Source organism: Penicillium crustosum (genome assembly GCF_028827405.1).
Source record: "Penicillium crustosum strain IBT 35664 chromosome Unknown utg000004l_segment0_segment0, whole genome shotgun sequence".
Classification (NCBI taxonomy): Eukaryota; Fungi; Ascomycota; class Eurotiomycetes; order Eurotiales; family Aspergillaceae; genus Penicillium; species Penicillium crustosum.
In genome coordinates this window covers 3,197,089-3,218,113 of record NW_026623125.1, presented here as the reverse complement: position 1 = coordinate 3,218,113, position 21,025 = coordinate 3,197,089, and the positions used below count along the sequence as shown (strand labels likewise).

General features: G+C 47.1%; 6 protein-coding genes across 6 annotated transcripts; 4 read left to right on the top strand and 2 right to left on the bottom strand.

Moving 5' to 3' along the window:
- Positions 1 to 284: 284 nt before the first annotated feature.
- Positions 285 to 1,324, top strand: N7487_010263 (60S ribosomal protein eL21). The gene is made up of 4 exons (XM_056877993.1): positions 285 to 384; positions 503 to 570; positions 640 to 687; positions 804 to 1,324. The coding sequence occupies exons 1-4, from the start codon at positions 349 to 351 to the stop codon at positions 1,132 to 1,134; spliced, it is 483 nt and encodes a 160-aa protein (XP_056726573.1). The 5' UTR covers positions 285 to 348; the 3' UTR covers positions 1,135 to 1,324.
- Positions 1,325 to 4,525: 3,201 nt separating this feature from the next.
- On the top strand, positions 4,526 to 4,901 carry N7487_010262 (uncharacterized protein; the record flags this gene model as incomplete). The annotated part of the gene is made up of 2 exons (XM_056877992.1): positions 4,526 to 4,539; positions 4,685 to 4,901. 2 exons carry the CDS (start codon positions 4,526 to 4,528, stop codon positions 4,899 to 4,901), a joined length of 231 nt encoding a protein of 76 aa, XP_056726572.1.
- A 2,821-nt stretch (positions 4,902 to 7,722) lies between these two features.
- On the top strand, positions 7,723 to 10,336 carry N7487_010261 (uncharacterized protein; the record flags this gene model as incomplete). Its single annotated transcript, XM_056877991.1, has 2 exons — positions 7,723 to 7,803; positions 7,853 to 10,336. The coding sequence occupies 2 exons, from the start codon at positions 7,723 to 7,725 to the stop codon at positions 10,334 to 10,336; spliced, it is 2,565 nt and encodes an 854-aa protein (XP_056726571.1).
- A 1,097-nt stretch (positions 10,337 to 11,433) lies between these two features.
- N7487_010260 (uncharacterized protein) lies at positions 11,434 to 12,776 on the bottom strand (the record flags this gene model as incomplete). The annotated part of the gene is made up of 3 exons (XM_056877990.1): positions 11,434 to 11,573; positions 11,741 to 12,243; positions 12,319 to 12,776. The coding sequence occupies 3 exons, from the start codon at positions 12,774 to 12,776 to the stop codon at positions 11,434 to 11,436; spliced, it is 1,101 nt and encodes a 366-aa protein (XP_056726570.1).
- Positions 12,777 to 13,644: 868 nt separating this feature from the next.
- Positions 13,645 to 14,051, top strand: N7487_010259 (translocon subunit SSS1; the record flags this gene model as incomplete). The annotated part of the gene is made up of 4 exons (XM_056877989.1): positions 13,645 to 13,729; positions 13,785 to 13,843; positions 13,907 to 13,934; positions 14,011 to 14,051. The coding sequence occupies 4 exons, from the start codon at positions 13,645 to 13,647 to the stop codon at positions 14,049 to 14,051; spliced, it is 213 nt and encodes a 70-aa protein (XP_056726569.1).
- Positions 14,052 to 14,719: 668 nt separating this feature from the next.
- Positions 14,720 to 17,082, bottom strand: N7487_010258 (WD40 repeat domain-containing protein; the record flags this gene model as incomplete). Its single annotated transcript, XM_056877988.1, has 6 exons — positions 14,720 to 14,964; positions 15,022 to 15,787; positions 15,847 to 16,212; positions 16,289 to 16,665; positions 16,722 to 16,820; positions 16,884 to 17,082. 6 exons carry the CDS (start codon positions 17,080 to 17,082, stop codon positions 14,720 to 14,722), a joined length of 2,052 nt encoding a protein of 683 aa, XP_056726568.1.
- Between the last annotated feature and the right edge of the window lie 3,943 nt (positions 17,083 to 21,025).

The following is a 21,025-nucleotide window of genomic DNA, read 5'->3' as shown; positions in this document are numbered from 1 at the left end:
TCAGTTCAAAAGTACATGAATGTGGCAGTAGCCGAAGGATTGACATAAATACAGAAAAGGAGGGGAAGAAGAAGCATGGGATGCTTATACAATCACCTCGAAGTAGACCTCGAGAGAAAAATGAAAGGCTCGGGGAAATTCAAGCTTTGATTGGCTGAAGGTTGATTATTACGCTAACCCCAATTAAGAAAATAGATCGAATAATCCGAAAGAGGCGTAGCGTGGCTTTAGCGAGGGTAGACATGATTATGTCATGCCAATCCCACAAATTGTTATCCGACACTCTAGTTTTTCGTGTTGAAGGCCCCCGTCGACAATTAACCACCAGCAAACCACAACACCGCCGTCATGCCTCACTCGTACGGTCTGCGCGCCGGCACTCGGGTACGTTTTGATTCCCTTTGCGACATACGTCTTTTTTTCATACTCGGAGGACAATTTGGATCAACTGGATACGCCTCTGGGCCGCAGGGAGGATAAGTGCTAACGAGACGACGAACAGTATGCCTTCAGCCGTGGCTTCAAGGAGGCCGGTATGATCCGTCTCTCTACCTACATGAAGACCTACCGGTACGCTCAAAAACCCTCGAACCTCGAACAAACGACAAGAATTGAAATCTAACGGATATTTTTTTATAGTGTTGGTGATATTGTCGACCTCAAGGTCAACGGTGCCGTCCAGAAGGGGTCAGTAAAATTCCGAAACTTCCTCCCAGCACTCTCGCCCGACCGCCCACTGCGATCATAAAACATGGGCAATGCGAATCCCGGAAAGAGAGGACGAAAATCTAACAGTTGAACAGTATGCCCCACAAGGTCTACCACGGTAAGACCGGTGTCGTCTACAACGTCACCAAGTCCGCCGTCGGTGTCATCCTCTACAAGAAGGTCGACAACCGCTACCTCGAGAAGCGTATCAGCGTCCGCATTGAGCACGTCCAGCACTCCCGCTCCCGCGAGGACTTCATCAAGCGTGTCAAGGAGAACGCCATCAAGAAGCGCGAGGCCAAGGAGAAGGGTGTCCACGTCCACCTGAAGCGTCAGGCCGTTGGTCCCCGTGAGGCCCACTTCGTCAAGCAGGCTGGCAACAAGCCCGAGACCGTCGTCCCCATCGCCTACGATACCCACATTTAAAGGGCTCGCTATCGAATTGGAACGGTGTGTGCGGTTGTTAGGTGTTTACTGGGTTTTCACTCCATTTTTGCCTAGACTGAAATGGACTTTGATACATGAGACGAAGCGCGAAGGGTTTCGGATGCCCTGGCACATCTCTCGCCTGTGCATAGATTCCCCTGAATGAAACAAAATCAAAAAATTTCCGAGTTCATGTCTACATTTTTCCCGGTTCGGCATAACTCCTGCATGTTCGATTTACTGTTCTAGACTTTGTGTTCGTAGTGCTGCTTTTGCTCTTGGCCTTGATCTGCAGCCCCATCTCAGAGCCACTCCCTCTAATCTAACACGGTCCATACGTCAATTCCTAATGATTATTCTCGTTAACTAGATCTAAAGGCTACAAGTTTTGATGATTGCGGATGATGATTGATACTGCTGTTGTGGGGGATGACTTCGCCATCTGCTATACATCGGATTTCTCGGCCATCATTTAACACTACGGATAGGTGTCTGTGTTAAGCACTGACCGTCTTGTTAGGCAATTGCAAGGTGGAGATGGAGGTATACGCACAATATACTGACTATATCTCACTAGGTACGAGTTCAATCTGCGAATGTGCGGGTACGACATCATAATCACGGGCTACCTACACGTGTACAGCAAACGATTTGGACTACATATTAATTTGAACAATTGTCTCTACTCCGACCTACTCCGACCTCATCGACGAAAGGTGGAAATATTTCGTCAATTGGCTGTTTGCCCGGGATTTGGGTTTCCGGGGCGAAGCTCCTTGGGCATTGGGCGCTCTACTTTTTTGCCACCCGAGCAAAAGTGGCAGAGCAAAAAAAAAAGAAAGAAAGGCCCAGAACTATGACATCGATACTCCAATACGTACTTTTTCTTCACTGCAAGGGCCACTGCATTGCAGATACTGGAGAATAGCTACGTAGGCGCAGTAATTGCACCGCCACTCCAAGGATATAAGCTCTGTCAAGCTATAGCTTTGACAAAAATTTTGCCTCGGTACAAGTTGGGCATCATAATACCAAGCTTGTTATACCCAGGCAACGACTGTACCCGAACAAGTCACCCATTTTCCTCGGTTTCTGCTTTCCTACTTTGCCGATGTTACCTTGCTCAACAAAAAAATCTTACCTTAGCATAGTGTAGGGGAGGTATCCGATCAGCAAACACCAAAAAGTCACAGACCGACATTTGGCAAGTGGTAGGGGATTCTCGTATTGCACCCCTGCCTTCAGCTATGGTCGGTCTGCCTCTAGCCAGTTCTAGACGTTAGACTATACTATGTCCCTGTCTAGTGAAGAAGAGCTATACCAGACTCAGATTTTGTCTATCGGCCACTTTGAGCTTACGGGAAATACTTTACACCCTTGTATCACTCTCTATCTTCTGATCGAAGCGCCCGGTGGTATATTCTCGATTGGTGATTGGCTTGGTTTATGTCCTTACCTTACGGGCGCACCTGGGGCGAGCGTATTAAGAGGTATATTAATGGATACCTTTAGTATTTTTGTGCCCGGTTGCCATAATCGTGTAATATGCCCAACCCGGAAAGGTTCCAGAAGTTTAGCTGCGATACTCGAATACACAAACACCCCGTTTTGTTTCGGACGCTGCATGACGTAAAGAGGGGTGTGAAGTGGAGAGAATAATATTATGTATCACATATTTTGTTATTGTATCTAGATCAGCCTAGATTGTGGTCTTTTATCTAGATTCAAAGATCTTTGTGGCTTAGATCCTTCAATCATAAACTAAATATTGCATATACGCCTAGAATTTTTGATTTTCTGAAACACAAGAAAATACCTGGGACTCTTAGAACCCGGGCTCTTTACTTCAGAGCCCGGGTTCGAAGCAATGGTTCTAGGAGTAGCATAAACTGCGCCCCGATGACTTTCTTCCTAGGAATATGTGATATGAACAGTCATATTCCAAGCAATATAGGAATAATAAGGGATGTTTCTCGAACGTGGGTCTCTCTTTTCATAGGGTAAATTCTCCGCGATCCACACTCCATGAAGCCTATCTCGCACAGCCTAGACTCGAACCATCCACCTTGACTTTAACATCGCAACGTATAAGCGGTGACAAACTACTCCCACGGGTTTGCAGATCGACTGGTCGCATACTTGGTATCCCCTTTCTGATGGAACATGTCAGTGTCTAGATCCTCGAACTATGACTTTCTGACGTAGATTGCATTGAAAATGGTGTGATGGAATTGCTCGGGTGTGAACACTGAATACTCCTACACCGCCACTTTCCACACACCCTATCAAGCACCCATAGGACGGGGTTATGAATTTATTTGATGTAGAGTGGTAAAGGCGAATGTTAAGGTAAGTTTTGGGTGTTTGGGTGAGTATGGGTGCGCAACATACACCCAGAATTGCATAGACAAAATATTCTCAATCATCTGTAGATGAAATTACTATGGGATTGATTGGCTAAGCACAGCCACACTACTCCGGAACGGACTGAACTCTATAAATCACAGTGCATGCCGAAATCTAGCCTTAAATGGGATGTGCATAGTAGGTATTGTGCGAGCCGGGTTGTACGTTTCTTGAATTGAATTGTGATTCAAAAGCCACTGCCGAGAAGCATAAAATTCATGTGTCACGTCTGATAGGCGCAGGAACGTAGCCCGGGTAGTGAAGATCGGTAGGGTACAATGATAAACCTAGTAGTCTACTAGCTACATACTCTATAGACAGATGACTTTCGCCCGGTACACGCCCAGGGCAGACTGGAATAGTCAAGCGAGCTACTATTTCTTGTGTGCTATTGGTGGATTTATGTAAGAACTGATTTCTCTATGTGACTCCCCCTTTTTTTTATTTCTGTTTTTAGAGAACAGGAGAAAGAGACAGAGACAGACAAAAGAGAGAGAAGCCGTGTTAGCTTCTAAGCTTCTCGCTCTAGTATACCGGTCACAGCTTTGCTGATTTCTAAAAATGTCCTCAAATATTTCTCCTTATAGAACCTAGCAATCCGATCGTAGATCTCCCAACGTATTTCTTTTGACGCCATTGTCACCGTCGCTGCTCTGCCTTGCACCCAAAACTCCTAAGCCCAGGGTTTACACCCAGGTTCCCTTCGTAGGCAGCGATATGATCAACAAAAACCCGAGTCCATTCTGGCTTATAAGATATGTTTTCCTCTCTGCTGAAAAGCCATCAAATTCACACTCTTCAAATTCAGAGCTCCCGCCTTGACTACTTCACGGGAATCTGCACCGTCAATCATTAAATTAGTCTCTCTTGCATTGCCATTGAGTAGCTTCCTTAGCTGCTAGTCCTATCAATCCACTTTATTACCTCCTCCCTCAAAGTCGAGCTCACCGCCGCTTTCAAAACCATTCCGCCATTAACCGCCAATATGAGTTCCAACAAGTAAGCCAGCTAGCTTGATAGGTAGCATATACCGTCAATACCCGCACTTCCCCCAATACCCCTAATTTTACACTTATCATTGATGATATCCGAGAACATAATTGCTTTTTTTTTGTTTTACCTGCTAACCTTGACTTCCTCTCAGAGACTCGTCGTCTGACTTCCTCACGACCAAAACCTCCGGCCCCACTACCCAAGGCACTACTTCCCACGGCCACAATGGTGCCTCGCAGACTTCTTTGTTCACCTCCAATCCCGAGTTGCAGAATGGAACCGCATCTATGCTTGAGGCATGGGCGAATGCTCCCATCTCGTCGGATTCGTGGTCATCGGCCAAAGCCGCCTATTTCCCCCAACGTTAGACTTTGGTTATCCCAATTCGTTGAAATTGGGATTTGTATCAAATCATTGTACTACGGTTTCCGGAGGAGTTCGGTGGCAAACTAGATCGGAGCTTTGTTTCATCATCCTAGTTTGGGGCGCTACTTATTAGGGTAGATTGACTAACGGTTTGGGGAATGGGACTCCAGAACTGTCTTGCTTATCATTTTTGTTTAATTCTCTTTTTGTCTGTATTTTGTTCTCTCTTTCTCTCTTTTTTTTTTCAAGTACAAGGGCGAATTTATGGGTCGTACCGGTATAGATAAATGATACTTACATTTGCATTCTTTTTTCCGTTATTTTCTTCCTAGATCTAGACAAGGCGATTATAATCGGGCAATACATGACGTATTGCAGAATTTGTTACTCCGTACATGGGTACCATTATGTCACACCAAGCAAACAGTACGAGATAGGTATCTCATCTTGGTCAAAATTCCTCTCAAACAAGTCAAAAGTGTCGTCCAACATTGCATTCAAACTTTGGATGATCCATGGTACAGACGTAGAATGAGGCTATCGGTCTATCCCGTTCCCCGCCCGATCCAAATAATTAGTAACTCTATGGGGACAGAGTACTCCGCCCTGTGTAGTACAATGAACAACACTTCGCTCTCTCTCCCCCTCCATCCATATTTATGACATCTTTGTTCGTATCCAAATAATAAGTATCTGTTTCCTTAATATCCACCGCCTCTACGCGGCCCATTTTAATATTAGCATAAGTCTCAAGACAACCTCTAAATAACCAACGAAAAAATAAATGTCTGGTGAAGGGCCAAAGCGAGGGTTTTTAGTGGCGAATATCACCAGAAATTGCCCAGGTATCATAGGAGTTCTGGGCAAAAAACAAAAGTACCATCCAGGATGATAGTCATCCGAGCCCGAGCAAGTACGGGTTGATTAGTACAGGAACGAAAGGAGTTCGGGCTCGCCGTTTGGAATAATGGACCTCTGAACATGACCTTAATTAAAACACTGTGCACATCTAGCCATTTACATACGTGAAGAGGAGGCGGTTAATTTATCCTGATCCTCCGGTAACGGTAATAATCATGCAGGTCCCATGGTTACTTTTCAAATCACCTGTTCATGAGCTTTCTAATCCCATTTGCCATGACAAAGCTGTCAAATCTTAAGTTTCGCTTCACTTACAGAGGCATTGATGGTTGCATTCCAGTATTTTAATTCATTATGTCTCTCGCCCCTACCTTCCCCTCTCTTGCCCTACCAACAAAATACTAGAAAACTTGCCCGGGGGTTCTAAAACGATAAACGTTATGTGTTCGCCCGGCTTGTCCCTTAGTATCTGTCCCGGCAATCCCAAAGTCCGTGCGTTATAGGATCCATAGGATCACAATGATCCCTCTGTTGTACGGAGATGCCATGGTCATTTGGATTCGGGTATGATTGGTGGATGATTTCTGTTATATGCTTCCTCAAATATCATTTTCAAGCCTCTTATTGCATTGCATTTTTTACATAATTTGTGTCTCCTACCTAAGGACACGGAACCCAAACATCCGAGCTTCTCGAGGCTGAATCGATACTCCCGGAGACATTAACCGTTTGGCTGGAGATATCCCGATCTTTTGCTGTTAACTCCGAGAAACCGATAACGAGTAAAACTAAGGTTCATTTGGTGGTTTTGGTTTCGTCTGGGTTTCATAATCCCAATTGCCATTCATTGTTGGTCAATGGATGACTGGGGTTGGTCTACCTGCATACTCAATATTGCCCCCTACAAAATATTTTTGTTTGTATTCATTATTTTATTTTGTTCCCTTCAGTTATACCCGGTGTTGTCCATGATCATCTCAATCCCATTGAATCTCGTTTCTCTTGGTAGTTCTTTCGTCTTATTCCATCCACTACATGATCGCTTAACTAGTTATATTCGAGCAATCCTAGTCGATACCTACGTCACGGTCTTCTCCAAAACTCATTTCACTGCAGACCCTGTAGAAACCCGTAGATTCGCCGATGATCTGCGCTAACCAAAGCCACACTGTGGGTGCTAATAAGATGAAAAAAAAAAAACCCCCTATGTACTATATACTACTTTCTATTTACCACTTTAGATGCACTGCCTCCCTTCCCCGCGAATGTTCGAAGTATGTAAAATTGTCAGAGTTGTAACCCCAATATACTGTAAGGATTACATTTCTTTTGCTTTTTAGCGAGTTAGGATAAATATTTGCCCTCATAGGCCGAAACATTCACAGTTTTACACCAACAGCTTTGAATTGTAGGGAGAAATCCTGACGATTCGTTGCCTTGTTTTTTAAGCTAGCCAGTTCGCATACACGAAGCAAGGTGGCCGCCTCACTGGTAATCGGTTTCGCGTGGGCCAAATTACAGTATTGTACGAAGTCCGACGTTCTGGAAACTTCCTCCCTCGTTCTTCCCCCAGAACCAAGGGAAGGGTTCTGTTCTTGGGCGGAGAGATCGTTTCTACCCAAAATCTGACTTCTTCCCCCCCCTCTTCCCTATTTGGGTTTTCTATTTTTTAGATTCTTTTTTTTTTCGTCTACCTCCTCCTCTTTACCCAGGCAATGGAGGAAGGGGGGGCGCAGACCGGGGGTCCAATATTATTTAAGGAGGAAAAGGACTCTCCTCCAGTGCTCTTCTCGCCGATTAACCAACCTTTTTTTTTATTTTTACTTAAGCCCAAAACACCGTTCTCTTTGCTCTGACATCATTTACATTTACGTTCCCAACCTTGGAGACCTGTCCGCCCACGTTTAAGAGCTATCCTCTATTCTCTGACATCGTTTACCTTCTCAAGACCTGTTCACTGCGATGGACTTTACTTACAATAATGAAGAGAACGATGAGATACCGGAGTGGGTTGTACACCCTGGCTCTTTTACCTCGTCCGAAGTGGGTTTTCATCAGTGATTGCAGCTCCAAGGTACTGACGCTTAAGCAGAGTTATGCATATTATCATACAGCAACACATTCCTCTGCCGATGTCACAAGCCTTACGAGTTCGGAGGCCTTTCCATCTGATTCGTTCGACGCCGAGCCCATTACCCAAATGCCAGAACGTCCACAGCGATATGAAGGTGATCTGGATGGCATGACCGTGTGGTCCAAGATAGATGAAAATATCCCTCAGGACCTACCACTTGATCTAAGCAGTTCAATCATCACCCAACGACCAGAAGATGACACAAGGAGTGAGAGCACTGCTCATCCGCCAGGAGTGTTTGATCGGGCCACGCTAGGAATTCCGAATTCCTCACCGTTGTCTCTGCAACCTTCGGATGATGCCATACACTTGGCCTTTCGCACCTACTGGGATCTCATGTATAACCAGCCATGTGGTCATGATCAAATCTCACAAGGCATGCAGACCCTTGAAGCGATGTTAATTTTCTATCGCACAAAGATTCCCGCACCTCCCGTTTCACCAACCGAGTCTTCAGGACGAGGCCAAAAAATGTTCCGATGTTGGCAATGTGATCCTAGGAGGGAAAGAACAACGTTTCCAACTTTTGGTACATTCAAGAGACATTTGACTGGCCATGGTATACTCGACTGCGAGTGGCGCTGTAGTGAGCCGCACTGCCCCACGGTCCTCCTCCGGCGAGATAGAATGCATGACCATCTTCTTCGCAAACACAAGAGATCCGGTCTGCTCTCGGTTGAGGTGGAAGCAACTCGGGTGAGATATGCCCCTCCAGCCGACTGTCCCTTTTGCTCCAAGGTGACACCTTCTTGGTCTGTCTATTACGAGCACATCAAGACCCACTGTCTCATTTCCTCTCGTTCGGCGGGTGTCTCGGCCAGCGGCGATCGGTCTCACCATGGCGACAATGACGGCGGAAACGGCAATGGTCACAGCCATGGCCATGGCCCGCCTTCGGCCGGTCCCAGCAATTTGAACGGAGAATCGCAGTATAACCGAACAAACGACAGAACTGGGGGTCCATCTTATTTCGGTACAAGCTTCGAAGGCTTCAGGGGTAGGAGCAATATGCACCCTGGTCCCATATCACCCTCAGTTTCCGACGAGCAGTTCAACAGCAACCGTCCTCGAAATGTTAGTGATGCCATTGAACAAAGTTCAATCGACAACTTGCCTAGCACATCTCGTGGGCCTAGGCCTCACCTCCCCAAAGCCAGCGGGCAGCCCAAACATCTACAGCCACCACAGAATCCCGGATCGTCACGAGCCGATCATTCGACCAAGCGTAAGCGCTCGGACAAACAGACAAAACCGACAGAAGAGAAGGCCCCTAGTTCAAAGAATTGCAGGCGGTGTAATCATGACACGGCCAAATGTCCAATGTGCAAATCTATTCTTAGTTGCCACATGTGTCGTGAGACGCCCAGGGGTGCTACCCAAGTTGGGTCTTCCTCGAGAATGCCTGTGCAAGCCCTCTCAGATTCATCTTCTACCATCGTCACTTTGAACGAGTCTTACTTGAACCCTGCATCATCGGCACATTTTGCAATGCCTCAGAATATGCCTACTCAACTGCCTTACTACAATCCCTTCGATCCACGATCACTTGAAACTCTGACCAACGAGTTCATGGATGACCCACCCTCATACGATCATGTCATTGGGATGGCAATAGATGTTGGAAGCCACCCACCACTGAGTGATTTCGACGACAAAGTGCAAGAGTCGTTTATCTTCGAAAGTGATATCGAGATACTTCGCAGAGTTGGACTCAGCACACCCATTGACCCGCTCTCCGTTAAAGGACGAATGATACAAGCGAAACCGAAAGTCTCTGGTGGTCCGGCACCAGGCTCATACACAGACCTTGTTTTCAGAGACAAGGGATCTTCACCCATCCTAGAAGCTCCCCAGCCAATATCTACTTGCCGATGCCCATGTGTGACCATCCCAACTGTAGACTATAAGGCCCATGCAAAGCTCAAATTATCGGACAACGAAAGAGTCGAGGTGACCTTCAAGATGTCCCGGGCGCGTGAATCAAGTCACCCCCTCCGCACGAGAGTGCAAGTCTTCGTGAAGCTTTTTAGTCTTCGCGCATCGGCAGCAAAGTCAAACACGAAGAAGCAGAGGACTCATTCCATCACATCCGAACCCCCCTCCGACGAGGATTCCGAGTCTGGCACCGATTCAGACCAAGAGCTCACTCCCACGTCATCTTCCGGCTCCAAGTTTACACCGCTCCTCTACTCGACCGAGGACGTGCAGGACTGGGAGTTCAGCTTCGACATCAGGTCGGCTATAACGAAACTAGCCCAGTGGACCAGCAGTACAGATGCCGACATGTGTCAGAAACTAATTTCTGACCCTAGTCATGCACTAGACTTGATTTCTATGTATGTTGTGTACAATTTCAGGTTTTCTTGGTTGCTGATGGGTCGCGATGGGTTTATTCTGTTTTTGAGCAGCGCCCTATCACGCCTACTCATGCCCTGTGCATAATCTTCTACCCTTATGTTTGATACCCCTAATGTTTTACGATCTCTTTCATATCCGCTTTTCTTCTTCTTTTCTTCTTTTCTTTTTTTCTTTTCTTTTTTTCTAATGTTGAATTATCGCGCTTTATTCTACAAAAACCCCTCCTGTACAAGTCTGCATAATGAGCGATTGGGCATCTAACTTAAAGGAGATACACAATGTTGTCAAGCGTTTGGGGGCATACTACTTAGATGACATTTCACGAATCACAAGATTGGACTAGGAATGAAAGTATGATTATGCGTTACAAAACAGTCTTGGTCCAGACAACTGCCAGTATAGATTTTCCAAGAATCGGTCCGTGCCTTAGGTACCTAGTGTTTGCCTTCTTGCACTGCCTCCATCAGGTGTCTGTACTACATGTATGTAACCTGCCTTGGGCAGGAAATATAAAAAAGAGAGCTCTCTACACAAGCAGGGATGTACCCTACCTCGATTTGGTCAGAGATATGAGCCTAAAGCCGTATTTGATGCAGGGGTATTGTATTGCATTGCATGGCCTCGCATATAGGTTGAGCAGGTGTACTAGCTACCCACAGACATTTTGATCGTTCGTATATACCACTTCCCAAATAACAGTTGGGTGTGAGGGTATTATATCTTACATTGTCCACCTTGTCTTCTTTCTCTGTACCCCTTTTGGCGGTCTACCTCTACCCGAAATCTCGACTACGTATATAGCTAATTACATGGGTGTACAGAGTACATACATACATGTACTCTGTACCTAGAAAATGGAAAATAGAAAGAAAAAAAAGAAGAGATATCCTAATACACCATAGAAAAAAGAAGAAAAAGCGAAAACATCAAGCAGGACCGGAACTAGTACGATGATCTGAAAACAACCTCGCTTCGCTAGTTCGGGATTTCTCTGCAGCCATTCCATTCCGATAATTCCCAATGATTCCCCCTGAGCATGAAAAAGCAACCATAAAAAGAATATGGGGAAAAACAACGCCTCGTCGATCTGAAGAAATCTCGCAGACTAAAGACCACAGTGGTCAGTAGCAAGAAGCTCTGGGAAAACATCACCAGAGCCAACCGAGACGCGCAAGATATTCTTAGTCTTGACGGCTGCGCTTTGCACCGTGGGGGTTCCAGGAACCTGCATCGGCGCCGCCGGGCTGGTTGTTAGGGTTGGTAGGGTTGTAGTAGCCCTGATTATTGAATCCGGGGTTTGGGCCCTGGAAACCTTGTTGTCCTAGAAAATAATCAGCATCGCAGAACTGAAAGAATAGCCAGTATTTATATCAGAATCACTTACCTTGCATCGGCATGCCGCCACCCATGCCACCGCCCATCATAGGGTTCATACCAGCCATCGGGTTCATACCCATGCCACCCATGGGGGAGTCATACCAGGCATACCCATCATGTTCGGACCGCCGCCCATGGCGTTTCCACCACGACCGCCGCGCATACCAGCACCGCGCATACCACCCATCATGTTGCCGCGGTTGTTGTTGAATCCGTAGTTCATTCCGCCCATCGGGGCACCCTGGAAGCCACCCATCATGGGGTTAGGCGCGCCACCTTGGAATCCACCCATCGGGTTGAAGTTGTTGCGGTTGTTAAAGTTGTTGTTCATGTTACCACCCATGCCACGGTTGTTGAAGCCGCCTCGACCGCGGAATCCGCCACCGGTGTGGTTGTTCATGCCGTAGTTGGGGTTGCCACCGGTGTTGTGGGCAGCACCGCCGCCGCGGCCGCCAGCACTGCGCATCGGGGTATCCTTGGGAAGAGTCTTAAAGGGGTTTTGGTGGGGGCTGGTGTAGATCGCGGTGTGCTTACGCGCGGGACCACCGTTTCTCTCGATGTTGTGCTTAGTCGCGGTCGCTGCCTGCGCGGTGGTGAATTCAACAAACGCCTGACTATTAGGGTTTTCAAATGTTAGTATCAATACTGGAAATTGCTTTTGTTTGCGACCGGGTATATAAGGTTCTTACCCCTTGCTCTTGCCATTCACTTTATGCTCGCTGAAGGTCACATCCTTAAGTTGATTCTCGACTCCGGCTTGGTTCACCCAGCCTCGGATATCGTCATCGGTAGTCCACCAGGATAGATCCGAGATCAACAACGCAGTTGTAGCATCGGGGTCCACGGACTGGTCCTCGTATTCCTTTCGCTTGACTCCCTGAGGGGGTGCAGGCAGACCATGGTGGGGAGTCTGTTGCTGAGGGGCTTGCTGCTGAGGGGCCGATGGAGCTGCATTGTTGTTCGCCTGCTGGGTCTGAGTGGTAGGGGCGTTCTCATGCTTGACGGTGTCAGTGCTAGACTCAGGCTGGTTCTGGGGAGCATCCAGAACGAGCTCAGTGTCCTCCTGCTTGAAATCTCCGGCGTCATTAGCATTGTAAGTGCCATCGCCGTAGATGTCAATGTCGAAGTTATCGTCGTCGGTAGCCATTGCGAACTAAATTAGTATCGATTTCAGGGGATTGGACCTCAAAGAAACGATTGAAATTGCCTGAGTATCTGATGTTCGATAATACAGGCCCTTCTTCTTCTTCTTGATCCTTTCCGCAAATCAGGAAAAGTGCATGTCTGCAGACACAAGCCACCAATTAGCATTAAGAATAACATCACGAAAAAAAGAAGCCGAAATCTGTGTAGGGGTAGCGCGATTCCCGTAATGGTTTCCAACAGCCCGTCGGACTAAGTCCTCACAGGTTAAGCGGACGGGAATTGGCCATTCCCCCGAGGGATAACATGCAAAGGCCGTGACATGAAAACAAATTAGGCCAGACAATACGTACAATCCGAAGCGAGAGATCGCTTCCGGTAGAAACAAGCGAGTTGGAGACGCGGTGTACAGAGAAGGGAACCAGACTTGTTCTGCGAATGTTCGGATACAGAGTAGAGAGATGGATAAAGAGAAGAGAAGCTGCCACAGACAGGCAGCAAGAAAGCGATTGAGTATGGGGATAAGGTCAGACAGGAGTGAACAGGAAACAGGGGAAAGGTAGCCGGGGAAGTATGAACGCGCGCGCCGACGGTTCGTCAATCAGGGTGACAGAGATTCTCCGAGTTCATTAGTCTTCCAACAGCCTTGGTATGATGTAGCTTGGGCGATGGAGATGCGAGGTAATCACGCGCGGAGGCGGATGGAGCGAACGAATCGCGGAGCTTGGAGCTGGAACAAATATTCTCCAGTTATCCGGGCTCCATAGAGGCCAATTGGCCATTCCCGGAGAAACCACCTGTTCTTCTTCAATTGTCGCGATTTAATCCCCTTGTTCCTCTTAATCTTTTCATAATTCTTCATTTCGCCCATCATGTCTGAGACTTTCCAAGAGCTTGCCGATATCCCCAAGGACTTCATTCGTGAGGGTTCGCAATTTGTTCGCCGCTGCACTAAGCGTATGTTGATCGGCAGTCATTTGGGGGAGTTCATGACACGCTGACTTTACAACAGCCGACAAGCGTGAATTCATCAAGATCAGCCAGGCCGTTGGCATGGGATTCCTTGTTATGGTATGCACCATTGTGGCAATCCCTGAATCGCAATTCAAGACGGAACACTGACATCGCCGATAGGGAGCCATTGGTTACTTCGTCAAGCTGAGTACGTGACCCAGACATCGGATATTAGTCCACAAATGCAGCTTGCATCTATTGTTATACTAACCCGCTGGTTGTAGTTCATATCCCGGTCAACCAAGTGCTGGTCGGTGGCGCCTAAGGGAGAGGCACTTCCAGGAGACAGACGGTCAGATCCATTTGACAAATTAGGAGTGATGGAAGAGGAGTTTATTGTGGAAAGTCCGCAGATGGCAAGAGATGGAGAACGATAAGAGGCGTTATCGCGCAATCCTACCCAGGTGGTTGCAGACAAACCTGGGCACCTGGGCATTGAATGACACCGCTCTATCATATCGCCTACACACCATGGCATACCCTGCGGAACTCCCCGAACAACCTGGACTGCGAGCCTGACTCCATTACAAACCACTTTTCGTTTTTATGTTTTGAATTTCCGTGGCGATCCTATCAGCCACTTCGGCGCTTTTTTTTGGCCAGCGATAGGAGGCAGACCATGATCGCTATCTATGAGATACCACCTTTTTTTCGCATCCTGTATCAATAGGGGTCTTTGTTTTACTTAATTCACACCCTTCATGCATCCATTCCCGTCTTAAATTCCTTGGTATCGAGCTTATGAACAGCCCGGGAGCATATCTACAGTGGCGGACAGGACGAAATGACATATTGCATTCGTCAAAAGAAATTTGACTACGACAGCGTATGTATTGTGCAAAGATACATTAATAAAAGACACCCAGGATGTGCAGAATCAAAAGCCAACTGTGAATGCTTTTTGTTCGACCGAAAAGACTTATCATCCTTTACCTACCATGCTGTGTCCTCTGCTTCTTCATCGCCAACCCATCGACGAACTGGCCGACTGCGCAATGGACGCCGAGGTCGACCATGGGGTGCATTCTCGCGGTATTGGTCGAACTCAGGGATGTATTGTAGTTTGTCGTTATAGCTTTTGCCAACCGGTGGATCTCCCTCATCTTTATTAGCACCCGCATTCCATGAATGCACAGTACAAGTGCCAGTAGACAAGCCCCAGCCATTCCAGGAAGTTGCTAAACTTCGGGTTAGCCATGCGGACCAAAACAAGCGTTCCGTAGTATAGTTCCTACCTGCTAGTACCGGCGCACTTGGGTGCCAGCTTGCATCGCGCACGCAAGTTCTCCACAGCATCTCCCCACTCATCTCATACGCTGTAGCATAGGCATCTGGATCACGCGGTCGGGAGTTAAGTGTCGCTTGACCAACGTCGATGGTGCCAGCTAGGGTGGCGTCCAAGTTGTACACATAAACCTTGCCATCCTCACTTCCACTGTAAACGTAGCGCGAGTTTGTACTTCCTGGGGGCGAGAAGTGACAGCGAATCAAGGTTTTAAGGACTCGGTGGTCTCTATATGTAACAACAGAGCAGTCATCCTTGGCATTTCTGCGGTACTGGTCTGGATACTGCTCGAAGCGGTAATCGAAGCCGGTTGTGTAGTCGACGGGGTCGATGTTTTCGATGTCAGCGGATGTCATCATCTTCCGCAGATCCCAGAGCTTCATCGTTTGGTCTTTGCTATTTGATAAGACGTATCGGCCGTCACCTTTGCTGTCAACGTACGTTAGTCCCTCGGTGTGGCCCATAAAAGCACCAGCTTCACGCCCATCGCCCATTGACCGTCGGTCCCAAACCCGAATTGTTGTGTCGTCGGATCCAGAGTATAGGATGTGCGGCGAAGATGTATCGCCGTAACACACAGCATTGACATGATGTTGATGCCGATCTCGTAGGTTTAGGACTGGCTGTCGTGTTTCTAGATCATAAACAATGACCGAATCTTCTGATGTGCCGGCGACAACCTCGCGTCCATCTCCAGAGAAACGGAGAGACCAGATCTATGAAAAATGGATCAGTTTAAACATTGAAATATCAATAAAAGCATTACTTCACATACCCCGAAGTGCGAACCACCCCAGCTCCGTCTTCTTCTTTGGCCCGGTGGAGTAGATAAATCTAAAACCATAGGATCTGAATCGTCCTCTGGGTCTGTGGTGGCCATGTATGCCTGACTTCGTATTGAACTGTAGACAAGGAAGCGGTTGTCGGGGCTCAACGTCGCATCGGTGATAGTCCACTGGCCGAAGGGATAATCAACGGTTTTGTAGTATTTCCAGTCGTACGGGTTAGATGTGTCGTACATTCGAACTTTGAAGTCTTGTGCGCAGCAGAAAAAGAAATTCCCGTCATCAGAAAACTGGCCTGAATAACTTCGCGTATCATAGTGGATGATCTTGTCCGCAACCGAGCTTGGAATGAGGCCCTAGTCGGTGGCAAACGTATACATTAGCCCTTCTCGCTATCATAATCTCCGTGTGCCGGCTATACACTTGGCCTACCTGGGAGATAGATTGACCGGCTCGTTTCCGCACTCCATCGGTGTCAATGCCTAGCTCTCGCCACATTAGGCTTGTCGCTAGGTGTTTCTTGCGCTGTCTGAGCCGGTCGCCGTAGAATTGGTCAGTTCCGAAAAGACCTTCGCTCATCAATTTCTTGCCCTCCGGGTTAGGAACCGGTGGAAGTTTAGCGCTTTCTGCGGACCGTCCGGCTCGGAGGCGATTTCGGAATATGGGCATGAAATCTTCGTCGCTCAGCCCATCCTCTTCATTTTCCAGCTGCTCCTGCTCTTCATCCATTACCGTCGGCCAGCCGTTGGCTTGGAGGATATGTTGTAAACCACTGGATGCAAGCAACTCGAATAATCGGGAAGCTGGTACTAGAATTTATGAGCAATTGTACTGATATCCTTCGATGATTTATAGCACAGCGTACCACGGGTGCGTCCTTGATTCAGATTTTCCGTGTCCTCGCTCTCCGAATCGTCCGCCGTGAGTTCGATTTGAATGCTTCCGATGTTGATGTGGGTATTGTCTATCACAAAGAAGCGGTCAGTCCATTTGCATACTGTTTTGATGGCCTAAAATTCAGTCCTACCACTTGCAATCCCCGAGCCCATTTGCTGATCTTCATTGGGTATGTCATCCTCCCATGCGCCATCGCTCTCGGACGGCTCTAGCGCGGGGTGGTAATCGGTATCAAGCTCATCCTCTTCAAGCCATTCGCGGGCAGGGTGCCAGGTCCCTTCTGAGTCTCTTGGGGATTCTCTGCCATTATCAGGCGGCCTTGAATTCATAGTGTATGTTGTATTGCTGTGGTAGTGAGATGAGATACGGTGCTTATCGATACATAGTTGATTGATAAGTCCCGACCTGGGTCACGGGCGGATTTGGGTTATGTCATTCTTAACTCCGACCTCGGGAGTCTTATCTCCGATGTGGGTTCAATTGACGAAAGATGGTTGAGATCTTCACTGCCTCTATTTTGTGGGTAAACAATTTTACTCTCCAATGTAGAGGGTTATTGCCCATCAAGGCCTCTACATTGTGATATGTATACATCATCCTTCAGTGTATCACCCGCTTGGTGTCACTCGCTCCAATCTTGTAGCTTTGGTGCGATTGAATTGTGTCAAGTACTATGCATTTATGCATGCTGAAATTACCAGGTCTTTACAAACCGGGAAATCAATGGACCGTCATGATAACGGTACCATACAAAAATACATACATTGCTTAATCAGCTATGTCCGCCGAGATTGGAAAAGAGCGGATCTTGTCATTTTAGTTAGTTAGAGAATTTACATATGTCAGATTTACCATACATTGTCGTATCCGTCTATTTCTGTCAGTTATGAGCCCGGCTTCGTTCCAATTAAGATCTGTCTACAACATATAGACCATCTTTTACCTAGCTGTCGCCGATTCACAGTGGTTTTGACAACGGTCAACCCCTGAATCGTCGAAGCACCCCTATCTCCTTCGAAGAAGATCAGATTCATCGACGAAAATCGACAATAATGAATATTATGTCAAGCCTCTCCGCGGCCTCCTCCCGCGTCATTTTGAAGGATACAGAATCATGGGATGCATGGCTCTCATATATTAAAGCAATTGCAGTTGCATATAAAGTATGGGATCAATGCAATCCGTCTCTTAAGGAGGAAGAACGTCCTAAATTGGAACCACCTGAAGAGATCATCTCTGTCAAAGATGCCATAAAAGAATACCCAGAACACTGGTTCAATGTGAGGCTATCCCTAAAAGCAGATTGGGATGCAGAGAACAGAGCCTATCAGTCGAAACTACAGGCATTAGATCTAGTGGCGGTGGCAATTAGGCAGTCAGTTGATACTCCCTACCAGCCCTTTATCATTGATATACCATCACCTTTGGAGCTGATGCTCAATCTCCACAAACGATTTGCACCAGAGAGCGATCCTACATACAAAACTAAGCTCCGTCAACAGTGGCGGAACCTAGATAGAGGCCTAGATCGGAACACCGATATCGAGAAATGGCTTCTAAACTGGGAATCGCTTTACCAATCGTGTAAGAAGGCAAGGATGCCAGAAGCAGAGGATGCCACGAATCAATTCCTTGAAGCAATCTCTATAATGTCGCCTGGATTCTATGAAACATGGGCTCTCAGAGTACAGGATAATCAGGACATCCCTTTCTTCGAAATCATGACTCGGTACAAAGCCCACTGGAAGATTACCCATGGCAGGCCGGCTGCGCAAAGAGGCATCTCAAAGGCTGCTTTCTCGACATGGCAAGGCAATGAAGAAGCAAAGCCTATAGAGGCAAGGAATGATGGCCTAGAAAGAAGGCCATGTCCATGTGACAGGGTAAAATCGAGAGTTCATATGCCTTGGGCCTGCTGGGAAATCTATGAAGATAGAAGGCCTGCTAATTACCAGCCCTCACCGGCATTGAAACAGAAGTGGGAGAAGGCCATGAAGGCTAATCCTAGATGGAAGGCAATTGTCGACAAGAAGCGAGCTGCATATGCAGAAGGCCAAGGGGGACCCTTGCTAAAGAGCAAGCGAATACAACCCTCGACGATGAAGCCTTTGGCTTCTTGACAACCAACGCAGTCAAAATTGACACCGTTATGTCAACAAAAATCAAGGATTTTGAAGCCACAACTACACCTACAGAAGACAGATGGGTAGTTGATACAGGTGCTCAAATCCACGTATGCAACAATCGGAGCTTGTTTAGCACCTTTAAAAGCGTACAGAGCAACGTCAAAGTGGGAGATACAGAGACGAAGGTGGCCGGTATAGGCACTGTGGTCATCTATGGTGTAAACCCTACCACTGGAAGCGCCGTTAAGATGAACCTATTTCAAACTAGGTACTCGCCAAACTTCCATAGTAATCTGATATCTCATGGATTGATGATGAAGGGGGGCCTATTAATGAATCTCAGAGCAAACTGCATTGAGACAATTGATGGCCATCGTCAGATCTATAAGATCTACCACGATCAGAAGCTATCATGGCTCACCCAGACAAGGGGTTTTATAACCCAAAAGGCATCAGATTTGAAGCCTGAAATGACGTTTGCCACTAAGAAATCCAATCAGGAGCCAAAATCTGAGGCTTCAATTGAGCTCTGGCATCGTCGATTAGGCCACATTGGCAAGGCGCGAATTGTCAAACTGGCAGAGATGACTGAAGGAATCACTATTGCAAGCAACCCAGGCAAAGAAATGCAGGTATGTGAAGCTTGTCAATTGGCAGATGCACCTAGGCAAATCTCTCGCCGGAAGATAGGCCAGGCATATGGTATATTAGGGAGAGTACACTTCGATCTAGTACAAAACCAGCCTGCCTACAACGGTCATATATGGATGACGCACTTCTATCTCGATGGAATAAGGTGTCACTTCGTATTTACCCATATAAAGAAGAGCGAGTGTCAGATGGCAGTTCGTAAATTCTTAGCATTGATCCGAAACTGGTTGAAAATCGAGATCAGGGTATTTCATTATGATAATGAGAGAAGCGCCGGCAATGAGGTTGAATCTATGATTGAAGACGAAGGGTGTACCATTGAGCATGCACCACCTGGCTTGCCAGAGATGAATGGACCAGCAGAGAGATCTGGAGGCATGATAGTAAGGAACGGCAGAGCATTGCTCAATGGTACGAACCTACCCCACAATCTATGGCCAGAGACGATGTATGCATCTGCATATATGATGAATCGTACCCCTACAAAGATGGATGGTAAGTGGATCATACCATGGAAGGAATTGATGCGCTATGCGGCTCCAGATGGCTTAAAAGATCAAATTGTCAACCTGTCGAATATGAGGCTATATGGGTGCTTAACGTACTCAAGGCTTCTGAAGAGAGTACAATCTAACAAGATGGCTCCGAGAGCAGAGATCGGCTATCTTGTAGGCTATGTTTCAAAGAGCCTATACAAGATCTGGTTTCCATACAAAGGGCGAGCAGGCATAGGCAGAGTTGAAGTTGTAAGAGATGCTGTATTCGATGAATCGAGACAGTACTCTAAAACGAAGCCTTTACCGCAAGAAGAAGATGCAATTAGTACTATGACAAATGGACTAAGCGCTAAGAACTGGCCCCAAGTGCTCTCAATGGAAGAAGCGCAGTCAGAATTGAGCATAGAGATGCGTATGCCGATGTCAATTGCTCGCATAACTCTCAATGATGACGTCGAAAACCGAGAACAAGGTACTGCACCAGAGGCGGTAAATGAAGAAATCCAGGAATCTAGAGTTGTGGAGCAAGCTCAAACTCTAGATAGTAGGGAGGAGACACCAAGGGTCCCCCCTTTAAAGGAAACACCTGTTTTACCTTTAACACCGGCTTCAATGGCAGGCCCTGCTTCAGTGGTAGAACATATCTCAATGATAGAGGTAAGGGATCAAGAACAGATCCCTGGGAGCTTCCCTATGTCACCACAGAGAGCCTCACCACAAAGAGCACTATCGTCGATTGCTACGATTGAGAGTACGCCACATGAGAGATCTCCTACCTCGCTATCTTCGCCAGATCCGATCAATGTCATACAGTCGATCGAAGCTGAAGGGGGAGAGGGAGATCAATATGATGAAGATGAAGCAGAGATAGAGCGTCAATTGCAACAAGAGATGCAGTATACGCCTACTCCAGAGCCAGAAGATCGGCCTACTAGAGAGATCTCTGCGTCAATTGATGAATCTAACATCATCTCAGGCCCCAGAATACGGAAGCCAAA